General features: G+C 35.2%; 1 protein-coding gene across 1 annotated transcript in view; it reads right to left on the reverse strand.

Annotated features, from left to right (window-relative positions):
- Positions 1 to 14,616, reverse strand: part of CFAP47 (cilia and flagella associated protein 47) — a 260,610-nt gene that overhangs the window by 223,682 nt on the left and 22,312 nt on the right. Inside the window, exons 19-24 of the mRNA XM_059466213.1 lie at positions 13,790 to 13,867; positions 13,097 to 13,241; positions 11,468 to 11,562; positions 3,881 to 4,031; positions 2,104 to 2,204; positions 876 to 1,035 (exon numbers count right to left, since the gene is read on the reverse strand). Of these exons, the coding sequence (XP_059322196.1) occupies positions 876 to 1,035; positions 2,104 to 2,204; positions 3,881 to 4,031; positions 11,468 to 11,562; positions 13,097 to 13,241; positions 13,790 to 13,867 (730 nt within the window). The remainder of the gene's footprint in view (positions 1 to 875; positions 1,036 to 2,103; positions 2,205 to 3,880; positions 4,032 to 11,467; positions 11,563 to 13,096; positions 13,242 to 13,789; positions 13,868 to 14,616) is intronic.

The raw sequence follows: 14,616 nt of genomic DNA on the forward strand, positions 1-14,616 counted from the left end.
ATTGTTTCCAGTGCTTAATTGAGGTTAGAGATTTCAGCGTTATGATGAAAAATAACAGCAACATCTTTCTTTAGGACAGGGCTGCTCACTTGCTGACTCAGCATCAGAACCAACTGACACAACAACTTTCCTTCCCCTTGACAATGCTGCAGCCCCAAAAGTACTGCACTGAACCTGCCAGGAGGGTGGAGTTCTGTGGGCATCAGTTGCATTTTCTGGTGGGATTTAACAGCTCAAGCACTGTGTTACACCCTATGAATCTTGTATATCACTGTCTACTTTAAACTCTTGCTTGGGAAAAAGTAGAATCTTAATTTTCTTATTCTTATATTCGTTTTCTGGAGTTATGTGGTTGATTATCATCTTCCTTTATTCTTCCCAGTTTTGTTAGAAATCTATTTTAAAAATTTTATTTAGGGACTGGTTGCCTGACCAGTCTACTCCAAAAAATACCACAGACGAATGATTTTATATCATACTGAAGCAGGAAATTTATATTCATATCTAAATTATGGCTATTTAGAGTAAAGTTTAAAAGCATTCTAAGTACCATGGAAAGCTTTACTACCCAAGTCAGCCAACCTAAATGCACTTGAAGTATCAGCACTGAAAATTATACACCTATCCCAGTTCTTGATGCTTTGTGTGTGAAAAACCTGATGCTTTCTATGTGCAAAGCAGACTTTTCAAATAATGCAATTTTAAAGACAGTGATTCCATGCTTTTTGTTAGGTCTGCAGCTGTCTTATTTTCTCAGAACCAAAAAAAATCTGCAGTTGATCAAAATAAGTACTACTATTGATTCATCACAAAATCCCACTTAAACATCCCTATGCAAATGGCCACTCTATAGAAGAATTCATGGAATTACTTACGAGGCCAGAAGGACACAGTAATGCTGACTTCTTGTTTTTTACAAACACGTCCATGCTTCTGACTAAATCTGAAAACACCATCTTCTATATTTTTGTCTACATCATCAAAATTCAATTTCCACATTACATCCTCTCTTGCGAGACACTTCAGGACAAGGTTCTGTAAATATTTTCAGAAAAGGAGAGATGTTCAGAGAGGGAAAGCAGCAAACTCTGTGACACTTTTCACATTGCTTTCTCCTAAGCATTCTTTGCACAGACACACCAGAGGGAAAGCAAGAACAGCTCAGTTTATTACATCTGTGGGGTGCAAAGGTGAGCATGCCTATCTGCACAGACTAGATGCTTCCCACATTCACCAAGAGAATACTGTCTTTCCAGAAAGGAAAAACCTCATTTAAGTGAGGTAAATAAATCAAGCATCACAGTGGGAGTGCTCAAACAAACAGAGGAGGACTTATTCCTGATAAAAATAAAGCACAGTAAGCACTAAACACATGGCTCACATCTAGACTTACAGGTGGAGATGTTGAAAATGGAAGAATTTCAGAATAGATTTTCAAAACCCCTTCTTTCAATTCAGTAAGATGACAGAGGAAACAAAAAAAATAAAATTAAATTTCTTCATCTCAGAGTTACTCTCTCAGCTTTTGAAACATGCCTAGCTAGAAAAATGCCTTGATTTTGTACTATCATTGATTCCTGAATGCATCTGAAAAAGCATTTCAAGTGTTTTCATCATTGCCAAAAATATTTTTTTCAAATTTCTAACCAAAGCCCTCAGGTACTAAAGACAATAAATTATGTTATGTTTTGCATTCATACATATCATCTGTGTTGCAAATATTAAATTTAGTGTCCTTTTCCTCCTGTTAAGCCCCAAGTCATGACAAGGAATTTCTTGGGACAGTGTCAGTTGGCACAGTCCCTACCATACAAGGCACTGGGACAGCACTTTCGCTGTTTGGCCCATCATGGCACAAATCAGTTGCATCCTGGCCCCATCACTGTTTCATTTACTGGTATAGGCAGATGCAGAAATCCTTCAGAATTATACTATTCATATCTATTTCTTACACAACTCATGGTCAATTTCTCATAGTGCCCACATTTTCATATTGTCAGAGTTAGTACAAGCCCAATTTTAAATTTTGGAAAAAATTTACAGTGATTAAAAGACAAACACGAAATCAAAAACTGAACAAAATGACAATGACAATGTCATTACCTGAGAACTCACACTCCTATCAGCAGTACTGGAACGCATGTCACTCAAATGTTCTTCAAATTTAAATTCCATTGAAGAGAACTCCACGAGCGGTTGAAGTCCTATTAGAAAAAAACAATGTTAAATGTTTACACAGCATCATTTGACAAATATTTTCTCAAAGTGCCTTCATAAAATCATTGTTTCTGTACATGTTTAGGGAAAATGTTTCTCCCCTTTTTGATGCTCCCATACTATATACATGATTACTCTAATTTATTATGACTCTTTATTCACATTAAAATTATTTAAATTTTATATCTGCCAGAGTTCTAGCACTTCTCCTTCATATCACAACAGCCGCATGATCTTCTTGTCCAGATGAATGCACTTACATTTCTGATAGTAACCATCAGACAAGACTTGGAAGATTTTATATAAAACAGCATTTCTCCTAATTTCATAGAGCTTTAACACAAAATCATCACAAGATATGAATTTTTAAAGTGTGAGTTTAGAAAAACAGAGGAATGTGTTCCCACAGCCTCATCTTATTTCTTGGAAACAGCACTGGAAATGAACCAAGCCAGCACAGAGAATCCTTTTATTAAAATCTGCACATCTGCTCCATTCCCAGCAGTGAGCAATTCTCTTGTCCCTCTAAAAAACCCAAAGAATTTCCTAATCACATGTATCACATTATGTAAACAACAATATTATCTGTATTTCTCTAAATCATAGACACATAAATATGCACTATACATTTGTGACTTGAATTCATATTTTCACTTAGTGATGTTTTTCCTAATAATCTCATAGACATATGTACACTCACCTTTATTCTATATGTTTTCCAATTACATGTATTTTAGAAGCATTTAATGTGAATTTCCTTTCAACACAATACCTGAGAAGGTCTCTCAGATTTCTTTGAAATTTCAAAAGATCTCAAAAGACTTAAGGGAAAAATGAAGGGGAAAAAAATCAAGTATAGACAAATCCTAATAAATTTGAGTTGCTTTTACCCCACTTTACATATTTAATTGGCCAAGCCTTCTTAAGTGCTCCCAAGAGATTTAAACATTACACAAATATCATTCTAGGAAGACACTCTGTACTTCACTCCCATCTCAAATAAAAAGTGGTTATAAATTAAAAACTGAGATTACGAAAGCCAGTGTAGTCAAATATTCACAATTTATAGATCTACATGACAGTAATAATAAGACACGATACTAAAAAGAACCACAAATTCTTTCTAAGAAAAGCAGACAAGAATTCTATAAGATATCAATTTCTTTGCTGGAAGTGAATGGCCTGTAACTTTGGCTATTAACAACCTCTGACAAGCCAGATGGGATGAGGGACATTCAAAGGCATTTTAAAGGAGTTTTAAATACAGTTAGAGATCCTAGTTTTGACAGGAGAATTCTACAAAAGAGTATGAATGACATTCTACTTTTCTACACTTTTCAGAGGAACTGCTGCAATCACTGGGATTAGCATGATGTAGTCTAGAAATACTAATAAATGGATAGACACAAAAAAAGAGTTTTGATAAACTATTTTTATATAAGGTGAATATAAAAGAAAAATTGTCTCCACATCATGATTAGGTATAGAAAGTTCAGCTTCAAGCGCATTTATAAACACGAATCAAAACTTGAAAATCTTGCAAGTTTCGAAGGAATGTACAAATTATACAAATTCCAATTAAGTAGCCATTCTGTGCAAAGCAAAAGCATCGCTCCCAGTGTCTGTATCCAGCAGGTGTGTAGAGGAGGCCGGGTTCACCCACCGTTGCCTCTGACTCTGCAGACGGGCAGGGCTGGGCTCTCTGGGGGAGGCAGGGGCGCGGGGGCCCCGCGCTTCAGGGGCACCGCAGGAGCTGGAGTTGGGTACGTGGCCCGAGGAACAGCAATTGGGAGAATGAAGTCATATGCTGCCACCTAAAGGGAAAGAAAATATCGTGATCGTTTTCCCCAAAAAAAAAAAAAAAAAAAAAAAAAAAAAAATCATAGGTACCCTCCTGAACCATCTGAGTGGTTTGCTCTTTTGGCAGAATTATTGCAATTCTGGATTTACAGGATTTTCATTTATTCAAACTCAGAAACAGTTCTCTAAGTAAGCAGTGCCCAGGTATTTTTTCCCCATTAAGTTCTATGATCAAAAGTATCAGGTTTATCAGCAGAGCTACAGACAAGGCTTCTGATAAGTCACAGTGTTGTGTTGCACTCCTGCCACCCTCATGAGTAGAAAAAGATTGGAGCCATGGCCCAAATGCAGAAGCTCATGTGAGCAAAGAGGAGGGAAAACAAAGCTACATCAGTTATGGAAGCCTTTCTCAGAGGCTGAAGAGCAGAGGTCAAACATTACAGTACACCCAGCATAAACAAAATGGGCTCTGAGATCAAAGGTGAAATATCAGTTAAAATTGAGAAACCTTGGGGGAAAAAAAGTCTTAAAACCTTTGTCATGAAATGCCACTGAATTCTAGGAGTCTAAATTCCAGTGATTTTGAGCCTCATTTTATCTGTTCTATCACATTCCCAAACTTAAGAAATAGTGTGTTTTGTACAGAATCCTCTTTTTTTACAGACTGGGCATCAGAAAGGCCAAATTTATTTCAGAAAACACTTTCAGAGAGATATTTCTTGCCTCTTGCTCTGTCTTTTCAAGGACCAACACACTAAGATAGTATGTTCTCCAGATAAAAGGTATGGATAACCTTAATAAATGTAATGGAAAAAAAACCCCAGAACTTCTGCACTAAAACCACTGTTAAGAGTCCTTCAAATCCTGTTTTCACCTTGAAGGCCACAGAAATCTTAGAAAGGAATTAAACCTATAAAATCTTCATGCTGCTTAGAAAAAGCAGTAAAACCAGCTATATAAAGATACTATGAATCATTTAAAAGCTTTCAAAACCTGCAGAAAATAGTGCATCATTCTTCACTTTCCCATTTCTGGTAGCAAGAAAAATATATAAATGATAGGAAAGAAAACCAAAAGTGTCCTAAGTCAGGGCATGAGACACAAATCCATCTGTAACTGAGAAGCAAGCACACAGCACTGGGAGTGTGTGGAGCTCCAGCAGGGTCTGTGACACACAATTACACACTTCTGGAGAGTGAGGGGTGTGAGCCTTGTGCAATGTTTTGTCTTTTTATGCTCAACTCACAAGGAAAGTGTTGAATGAGGACAAGCTGTGCAGCAAGATTAGCACAGTCCCCCGTTTTATATTGATACTTCAAATCTAATCATGATTAGATTTTATAATATATAACTGGCTTTTCAAAATTGACATTTAATATTTTTTAGTAACTAAAACTCAAGATATGTCAAAAAGATTGAGTAAAAATCTCCTGCTTTTAATTATATACTCTTCTACTTTTAGTATCTCAAGTCACCCACATAAAACACTTCATCAAGTTACATCTTCAAAATGTGTTCTTGTAACAAAGCTAATTTTGTTTAAGTTTGGTGAGATTAAAATGTTTAGTCTATAATAGATTTTATGACAGCACAGGCTGTGCAAAGGAGTGCAGTCTAGCACAGCAATTGCTCTTCATCAATGCTGGTATCTTTAGGCCAGACAGCAAAAAATGGAATCCCTTTTTCCTTCTCCTAAAGCAGCAAAACAAAACCTGTTTTTCATCCCAACTAACAGGAAAATTTGGTTTCTTTTTACTATACAACAAAGGGGCTATTTTCTAAGAACTGGCAAACATAAGCAAATACGTGAGAGACTCAATTCACTACACAGAGATCATGATGTTCACTGAAAACTTACTTTTGCTATGAAGTACAATGGTACAAATTCAAGGCCAAGATAACTCATAGAAATGTATTTATATAATTGAGAACAAATCATAGATCTTTTATTTTATTCATACATTAACTCCCCATAATGCAAACTACATCACAAATGAAAAAGCCTTTAAAAATTCTGTGTAAGTAGAAATCAGATTATAATACATATACATATTGCTGAAACAGAATTAAAAATTCATTTCAGTTATTAGGACTTCCCTTTGCAAGTAGAATCATTAGGTTTCTTTCTATAAATATTAAAAAAAAACTCTTTATATGATTAATTTTTCATTTATCAAACTCCATAATAGAAAAGTCTCTCTTTTGCAAGATTACATTCTTTACAAAGTAATTACAATACTTAAAAAAATAAATCCTTAAACTATTACTGGACTTATCATTGCTTTTTAGATAATTTCTGAATACTTTATAGCTACTTATCTATTGAGATATTTTCCTGAAGCTGCATTTAACTTCACACACCAGAGAACATGGGAAGGGCAGGAAGGAAGCATCCTGGAGAGAGTTCTTTCACAAACACTCCTGTTTGTTAATATCATTATAAAAATCATTTTTCCTGTCCTGATGTACACTAATTATGCATGTTGGTTGGAAAGGAGGAATCATCAACAAAGTCAGTGTTTTAGAATCAAAATACTTCAAAAGCTTTAAAAAGACAGGGGAGACAAAGGAGCTTTTTGTTGTGTGTTCACAGGAAAAGGATGCTGGTCAGGCTGCCACCACAAGTTAGCTCTTCAAATAAAAATAACAGTCTTGGAAACTTTTATTCAGATGGCATCTTAAAATACTTTCAATTTTTTTATTTCCACTATAATTAATAAACAAATAAAAGCTGTTGGTCATAAGGAATCTGTGAGATTATAAAATCTCTGCTACCAAGATTTATTTCCATTTATGAAATAGTTTTGATATGAACAGTTTGGTAGCTCTGAGTTCAACTGGGGATCCAACATGGCTGAATGGTTTCCTGCCTTGGCCCTAAATATCTGGTATAGGACAAGAAATAAAAGGGGGAAAAGCCACCTCATCAAACATTACAAATAAAACAGTATTTTACATAAAATTCATGGATCAAAAGTAAACTGACGCACAGCTGTCAGGTGGCAATCTGACAGTATAAAAAAAAGTATTATTTTCAAAAAACACTTTCAAACAGTTACTTCATCCCTATCTTTACTAAGTATTCCAAGGCAATAGTATATCTTAGAAAGAATAAAATCTATTTCTCTAATTATGATTCTAATAGAGCATGTATTCTCAAGGTTGAATAAAAATTTTGCTAATTTAGAAATCATATATTTTGTTTAGCACAAAGAATATGTGACATCTCTCTAAAATTACAGTGTTTCCCTTCACAGTACAACTTCTCAGGGAATTGCACATAAATCAATAAGCTAATTTATTACTTAGAATTACATTAAAACATCTGTAAAAGATAATAATACTCTTGTATTTATCATACAATACCATGCAGATTGTTCAAGTATCTTGAAGCATTTGTGAAAAGGTTCACCTTAAATTTTCTTTATTTGTACCTCTAATACACAAATTCAGCAGGGATACAAGGAGACAAAATGCAATGTACATAAGAAAAAAATCAGTTTGATTCAAATTTAAACCTAACTGCAAAGCTAAGGGTTTATATCCTGCAATTGAATCCAATAGACACTCCCAGCCTTCCCACAAATTTAAATGAGCTTTTCCTTAAAATATACTGAAATCTTTCATTCCCCCTGTTTTATATCACAGAAAAGCAGCTTCCACAATGAATAATGGAACTGCTGTTCAAAGCCATCATTCAAAGCACTGCAATAAAATTAAATCTTTGTTTATGGTCAGAGATGATGTAGCAACAATACCCTGTAATTCCACAGCTGCAGATTTTCCACAGAATTCACTTCTTACACGACAAATCTGTTCTTTCATTAAAAAAAAGGGAAAAAAAGTCATTTAACAGGACAAAAACCCCACCAAAACACCTGTCACCTCCCTACAACAAGCTTAAGCAAAAAGCTCTGACAGGTGTGACTTGTTCTATTTATCTCAATCAAAGGCACTCCAAGGCTTCATTATTACCCAGCTGTGTATTTTGTCCTTTTTTCCAAGATGCTGGAATTGGTTATTTTCCAGCAGGTCTTTAAAAAATGTAAAAAAACCCTCATTTTGAATCACTACACTCCTGCCCTTTGGTTTGCATGCTTTCCCCAGCAGACCCTGCAGGACCTCTGTGAGCAGGGGACAAACACAGACAGACAGATAGACACAGATGATATAGATACACATATGGATTATAAAGATATACATGATGTCAATACTGCTTTCATTGACAGCTCTGACTTCCACAGCCACCAAACACTAAGGTTAAACTCTCTGCAGTGAAGTGCAGAGCCCTGTCACCTCTAACTCCTTCAAAGACCCTGGAATAACAGCAAGGCACAGCCACACTGTGTCTGAGCAACATCCCAGCCTTATCTATAATGCATGGACTCCATTTTCTCACTTGGAACACTGAAGGAATTGCCTCAACATTTTTTAAGTTTTATTTTTTGAGTATGCCAAGACACTTCATCTGTAAGAGCATCTTTTGATGTCCCATGTATTAATATAGATTATATTTTAGTGAGAGCTGTAGCAGCTCTTCAGAGTTCATATATATGTACTACATTTCTTGATCTGAAGGGTTTTTTTAGCAGAATTCAAGACTGCATTCAAGATTAAATTACTTGCAACCTTATATTAATAATTCAGGTATCTTTAATAAAATTTTAAAGTACATTAAAACAATTTCAAGGGTTTTTTTAATGTTTTTAGCAGTGCTCCTGAATTATTTCAACTTTTCCTTAGCCCTATTATCCACTTTGTTAAAGAAAACATCAGTATAGTGGGGGTTTGTTGGCTTGCAGGGTAGTGTTGTCAGTAATGACTACAACAGCAGGAAGTTCTAGTAAAACCAGAAGGCAGACAGAAAAGAATGTGACCTGATGGGACACAGAAGGTTTGCAGCAGCTGGGAGGTAAGCTGGGGAAGAGCAGTTATCAAAAAAACTGAGATGAGATCAGAAACAGCTGTTGCAGTGCACAGAGGCAGAAATAGCACTTGCTACTGTGAAACCTGAATAGGGGAAGCTCAACACACTGAGATGAGAGATTTGGGGTTTTATTCAAAACTGGAAAATCAGGAAAGAAATGGGGATAAAATAGAAACTAATGTTTTAAGAAACAGTAACCACTGAGAGTTTCTGATCACAGTAAGAGATGCTGGTACCTCAAGCACTCTTTGAACAGAACTATGTCTTTAATTAGTATTGTGCATTGCAGGAGTTAAATGAAAGGAAAGCTACAGCATCCTGGGGGCTACATATACTTCCAGATGCTGCCTGTAGTCATGTGCCACCCTGGGTAACTCCGTTTACATCAGTCAGTGCTCAGGGGCCAGCTGTGATGGTGCTGCAGCAGCTCAGAGGTGCTCACCAAGGGCAAAGGGAGACACAAGGACTCTGAGCACACCAGGAGAAGGGAAACTGAAGTAAAAACATGTAATTAATGCAACACTTATTAGTTGGCTATGAGGGGCCCCAAGAAAATTTCCTTTTTGTAGTTTTTATTTCCTTATTTCTGAAGGAAGTTATTTCTATTTGCCAAAAAATTATTCTTAAGATTTGAAAAACACTTTGACCCAGAGTTTGAAAAATGAAAAATAAAATCTGTAATCAATAGGTGCAATAATCTACAGCCTTTTTTTGTTTTCTCTGTTTTTAGGGGTTGTTTGTTTGGTTGGGTTTTTTTTTGGCAAAAACAGTCACAAAATTGATCCCATCAAACATAAAAATTGTTTTTCCAAATTTATACGACAATTAAAGCAGACTTCCAACTGGCATAACCTTATCTTCACTGGAGCCAATGTAAACCAGGACAAATGACAGCTGGACATGGCTATCAATAATGAACAGCAATCCTGAACATCATGCTCAGGAACAAGCTAAATTAAACATAGAGAACAATTTACTATTTCAGCGTTCTTCAGAAATATTACTTCACAGCAGTGTCAGTAGCAACACTTCTACTTTTATTCTATCCTGCAACTTGACAAGGAAAGCAAATAGATCTCAAATGTCACAATGGGAAACAGAGTTATTCTCTTTTCCATTGGTTTCTTTTGGACTTTCTTTCCAAGTGGAATTGTCCCACTTCTTTCTTTAAACATGGCATCCCACACGGGAAAAGTGTGCAGCTGAAGTGTTGTCAGTCCTGATTAGAATAGCTATTTTACCTGCTTTATTAATAAAAATATTCCTATTGAGATGGTAAGTCTCTGCTCTTAATTCTTGTTCAGCTTGTGGCCTGCAATGTCATACACACAGATTATTCCAAGAGCATTATCTACTTCTGTATTCCCATTACTTGCCCTTCTTACTCAAAGGAAAATGCCAGCATTTTCCTTTGCTGAGTTTCTCCAGTTTGATTATAGGACACTCAGGATATTCTGTAGGTACCATTTTGCAAACAATTACATACTTTCCTGACACTTAAAAACATATGACAAGTATTTATTTTCCCTTAATTCAAGGCCTGTCATACTACAGAAGGAATTTTTTTATAAATCTATTGACGCATATTCTGTCAGGAAAAATTATTTCAGGGTAATGTATGGGCCATAAACTCAATCCAATAGCTTCCATGTGCATACAGAAGAAAATCACAACATTATCAGACACAGCCTGTAATATACAAGTATTATTTGAATGATGCTTTGAACAAAGGAATTCCATTTTATACTGCAGGAGTATAAAATGGAAAGCAGGAGTGGGAGGTGGGTGGGTGGTGGAAAAAGAATACTCCTGACCCTTTCAAGATGCATAATATCTGTTATTCACTTTTAAGGTAAAAGTGCAAATAATGCAATGGATTTATATGCTGTAGAAGTGATCCCCAGCTGCTTGTTCTGAAGCTGGTTTATGATATCATACACAAAATTTTTGCAGTTCATTGTTCTCCAAATATGTGGAAACCCCAAACCTCCAATTTCCAAAGCATTTTCCTATGGGGTTGGATTTAAAATTCACTTGAGTACTCTCTATTGACAGTTACTGCCAATAAAATGCTAATTTTCGGATGTAAAAGTAACTTAGTCTCATATCTTCAATTTTTTACATTCAAATAGCTCAACCAGAAAGCAACTTTTCCAATCTTTATGAGACATAAAACTTATGTACATTTGCAGTTTCTTGGGTCATCTGGGAATACAGGCAAGAACAGCTGCTAAAGAAGTTGGCTGCTGGTTTGTTGAATGATTTCATCAATGTGTAGTATGACATTTCAGTGTTAGTTTACACCATTTTTAATCCATTGAGGAAGTGTGTTTTCTTTGTGTATGCAAACACTTAAAGTTATAAAAAGGTTATTTAAGAACTTGTTTTCTTAAGAACTGCATTACTAATTATAAAACTATTGCACAGACTAAAATGTTCATCTAAAATCTCTATTCTTCCACCACAGAAATTTCACAGAGCATGATTTTAATTAACTGAATCCCCACTGTTCCATAAACCTACCTTTTTGGGTGTGAAGGCCAGGAAGCATTGCAAAGATGACTCTTCCTTTAGGTAAACTGTATAGAGATAAGGCTTTGAACGAGAACGGTCAATTGCTGCCAAACAAAATTCACAATCAAATTACAGATGTTACTGCATGAAATAGCAACTTTATAATAGCTGCAGGATTTCAAAGTGATTTCCAGTATCAAGTATCTATATATTTGCATGGTAAGCATTTCTCACAAAGTTACAATGGAATATAGTATCTCTCATAAGAATTCTGAAGGTAATTCTGGGCAGTATTAATCACCAGCAATTTTCATGGAAGTTACTCATTTGGGAAAACACAATATTTCAGACAAAAAAAACAACAACATTGTCCTTTACCTTTGAATACAAGTGTTAAGCTTAAATACTTAATTACATAATAAACTAATACCACAGGGATAAAAATATTTGGCTGAAATGGGTTTGGTGGTTTTTTTTTTCTAATTACTTTTAGGCATAATCTACATTTCCAATAAGGCTTGCTTCTTTTTTCAGACTTCCATGTTCAATTTTAAGGTACTGGCAGAAGCACAGGTTTCCAGCAAAGGTAATATTCCTCCAAGATCAGTATCCACCATGGAATACCAGGAGTATTCATCCAGTATTCACCATCTGAGTACTGAATCTGACTGGATGTCACAGGAGTGGTTTCAAGCACAAACTCTGATCATGTGCAATGAGTCTGGTCCCATGCTGGCTGCCTGCCTGCTGTAAAGAGCCTTACAGCTCTTTTGGAAGTTAAGATGACTGACCAGGAGCCCTCACCTTCTCTTCCCTTTTAAGTGCACCACATAGTAAGAAAACTCCTCTAATTTTGGAAGATCTTTTTTTGCATCATCCATAAATGCATCATTCAACATAAAGACACAACTAGATTTTATAATACTGTCTTGCAAAAGAATGAGTCTTAACTTCCTGAGTTTGCAGCTTGGCTTGTAAGGCCTCTTGTCTCTGTAAAATTCTCTTGTGGAAACATCCAAGGAGATGCCATGACTGAAGTAGGAAAGCCATGAGCAACAATGTGCAGGATAAGAATCTGCATTTGTTCTATCAAGCAAAAAAGAATTCATTTCTACTCCTGCCCCAATAACTTCCTGAGCTGGGCATTCATACAGAACAGAGGCCCTGACACTAACCTGCAGACACCTTGTCCCTTTGGGAAAAACAAAAAACCCTTACACTGGTAATGAAATGATCAAAGGGTAAATATTGTCCAAACAGCAGGTATGATTCCATGGATAGGAAATTAATACAATTGTTTGGCTTTGTTTGTTTGGGTTTCTTAATACTTCATTTTAACTAGTAAGAGGGTATTAATTTTTTTATTATATCTTACCAATCCTGGGGAGGAAAAATTGCAGAAAAAAAAGATCTACAGGCAACCTGACATTCTGCAAATATTTCTTTTTTGTCAAATTTCATCTTATAGGCAAACCAAAATGTCTCCTCTTAATTTATATTAAGCAACTCTTCTAAAATAATTGCTTAAGGTTTTCTTATATCAGAAAATTTGGCTACCAGAAATGGTCTGACAGATTTTCTCTCAGCATTATTCATTCCTACATGTAATGAAAATTCTGCTATAGCAAAAGCAAATACCTGAATTGTCTTCAGCATACAGTTTAAAATCCTTATGGCCAATAAAATCAAACTGCACTCTAGTACAAGATTGTCCTTTGTTCTGCAGCAAAAATGGAATTGATTTTGTAGAGCCAACATAAACACCTTGATATTCAAATATTCCCTGTAAGTTTAAAGAAGAAAAATGAGTCAAACCACTGTGAAGTCAAGTTTATAACTGAATAGAATGTAAAAAAATATAATTGTGCAAGATTCACAATGTATAACACAATAACAGTGTTGGTTAATCAATAGTCTCACATAACTCTTATCTTTAAAATCTTTCCAGGACACAAACTACAAGAGTTTAGAACTTAATATCAAGTCCAGTTACACTATCAGAAAAGTTTTAATCATTCAATAAACAGATCAGGGACTTACTTTTCCCTTTATTGCATTTTTTGCTATAACCACCTTAAGAAATACTCTCCCTTTTAACATACTTATTCCAGATTGCCAAATTCAAAAACCAAAGCTGTCAGCTATCATTTAGTGTAACTTTTATATGTAAATTTGGGTTTTAATATCTAAGTTCATCTCTTTCATCATTTTCTTGGGATGTTAGTTTAGGAAGAAATGAAAAATATGAAGTAGAGAGGAGCCATTTTGACATCTAGAAAAAGCAAAATACTTAACCACTCTTACCAATTGCTACAATTTCTTCACACTTACCACATCAATGCCAATTTCAGTGATCTCTGAAAATCCACTGATCCTAAGTGTGAGTTCTGCTGCATTCCTCACTGCTACCTAAGTGAAGGAATAACACTGGGACTGTGGAAAAGTCATCTTAACATAAAAACCTCACCAAACCTCTCATAATCACATGAAAAAAAAGTTTAACAAAAAAAAACAACCCAACCCTACCCCACAGATCAGAGTGGAGATAGTCACTATAAATTGCACTGAAAATAACTCTGCCCTTATAATATAATGCATTTTTGCTGCAGAAATATTAAGAGATGATAGAGTAAATGCCTTCATTTTCTAGAACATAATATATATATATATATATATATATATATATATATATATATATATATATATATATATATATACATTCCAGTGACATGTGGCTTCAAATCATGCCTTTGTGGCATACCACATCTGGGAAAGATATAGCTAGATAGATACAGTTGTTAATTAAAAATCCAGAAAAAAAAAAAAAAAGAAAATAAGAAACATAAAAAACACAACCCAAAGTTTTAAGAAAGACCAGTGACCAGTCTTCCCCAATTCTGCAGACAAAAATAATATCACAGGAGGTTGTGTTACTAGAATGAGTATTTTTTTCAACAGGAAAAATCTGTCTTCAGCAGCTGTGAGGATTGGAATGTGCATCACAACACACACTGCTTCACAGAGGTGCTGGAACAAGACACACACTATTGTTCTGGAGAAGATTAAATATGTTGTAAAAATGAAAAAAATAAATGACTACTAGATTTAACAAGCAGCCCCAGAAGATGGTGAATCCAGGATCAGTCAGAAATGGTATC

This window comes from Ammospiza nelsoni, chromosome 2, assembly GCF_027579445.1.
Source record: "Ammospiza nelsoni isolate bAmmNel1 chromosome 2, bAmmNel1.pri, whole genome shotgun sequence".
In the NCBI taxonomy this organism is placed as follows: Eukaryota; Metazoa; Chordata; class Aves; order Passeriformes; family Passerellidae; genus Ammospiza; species Ammospiza nelsoni.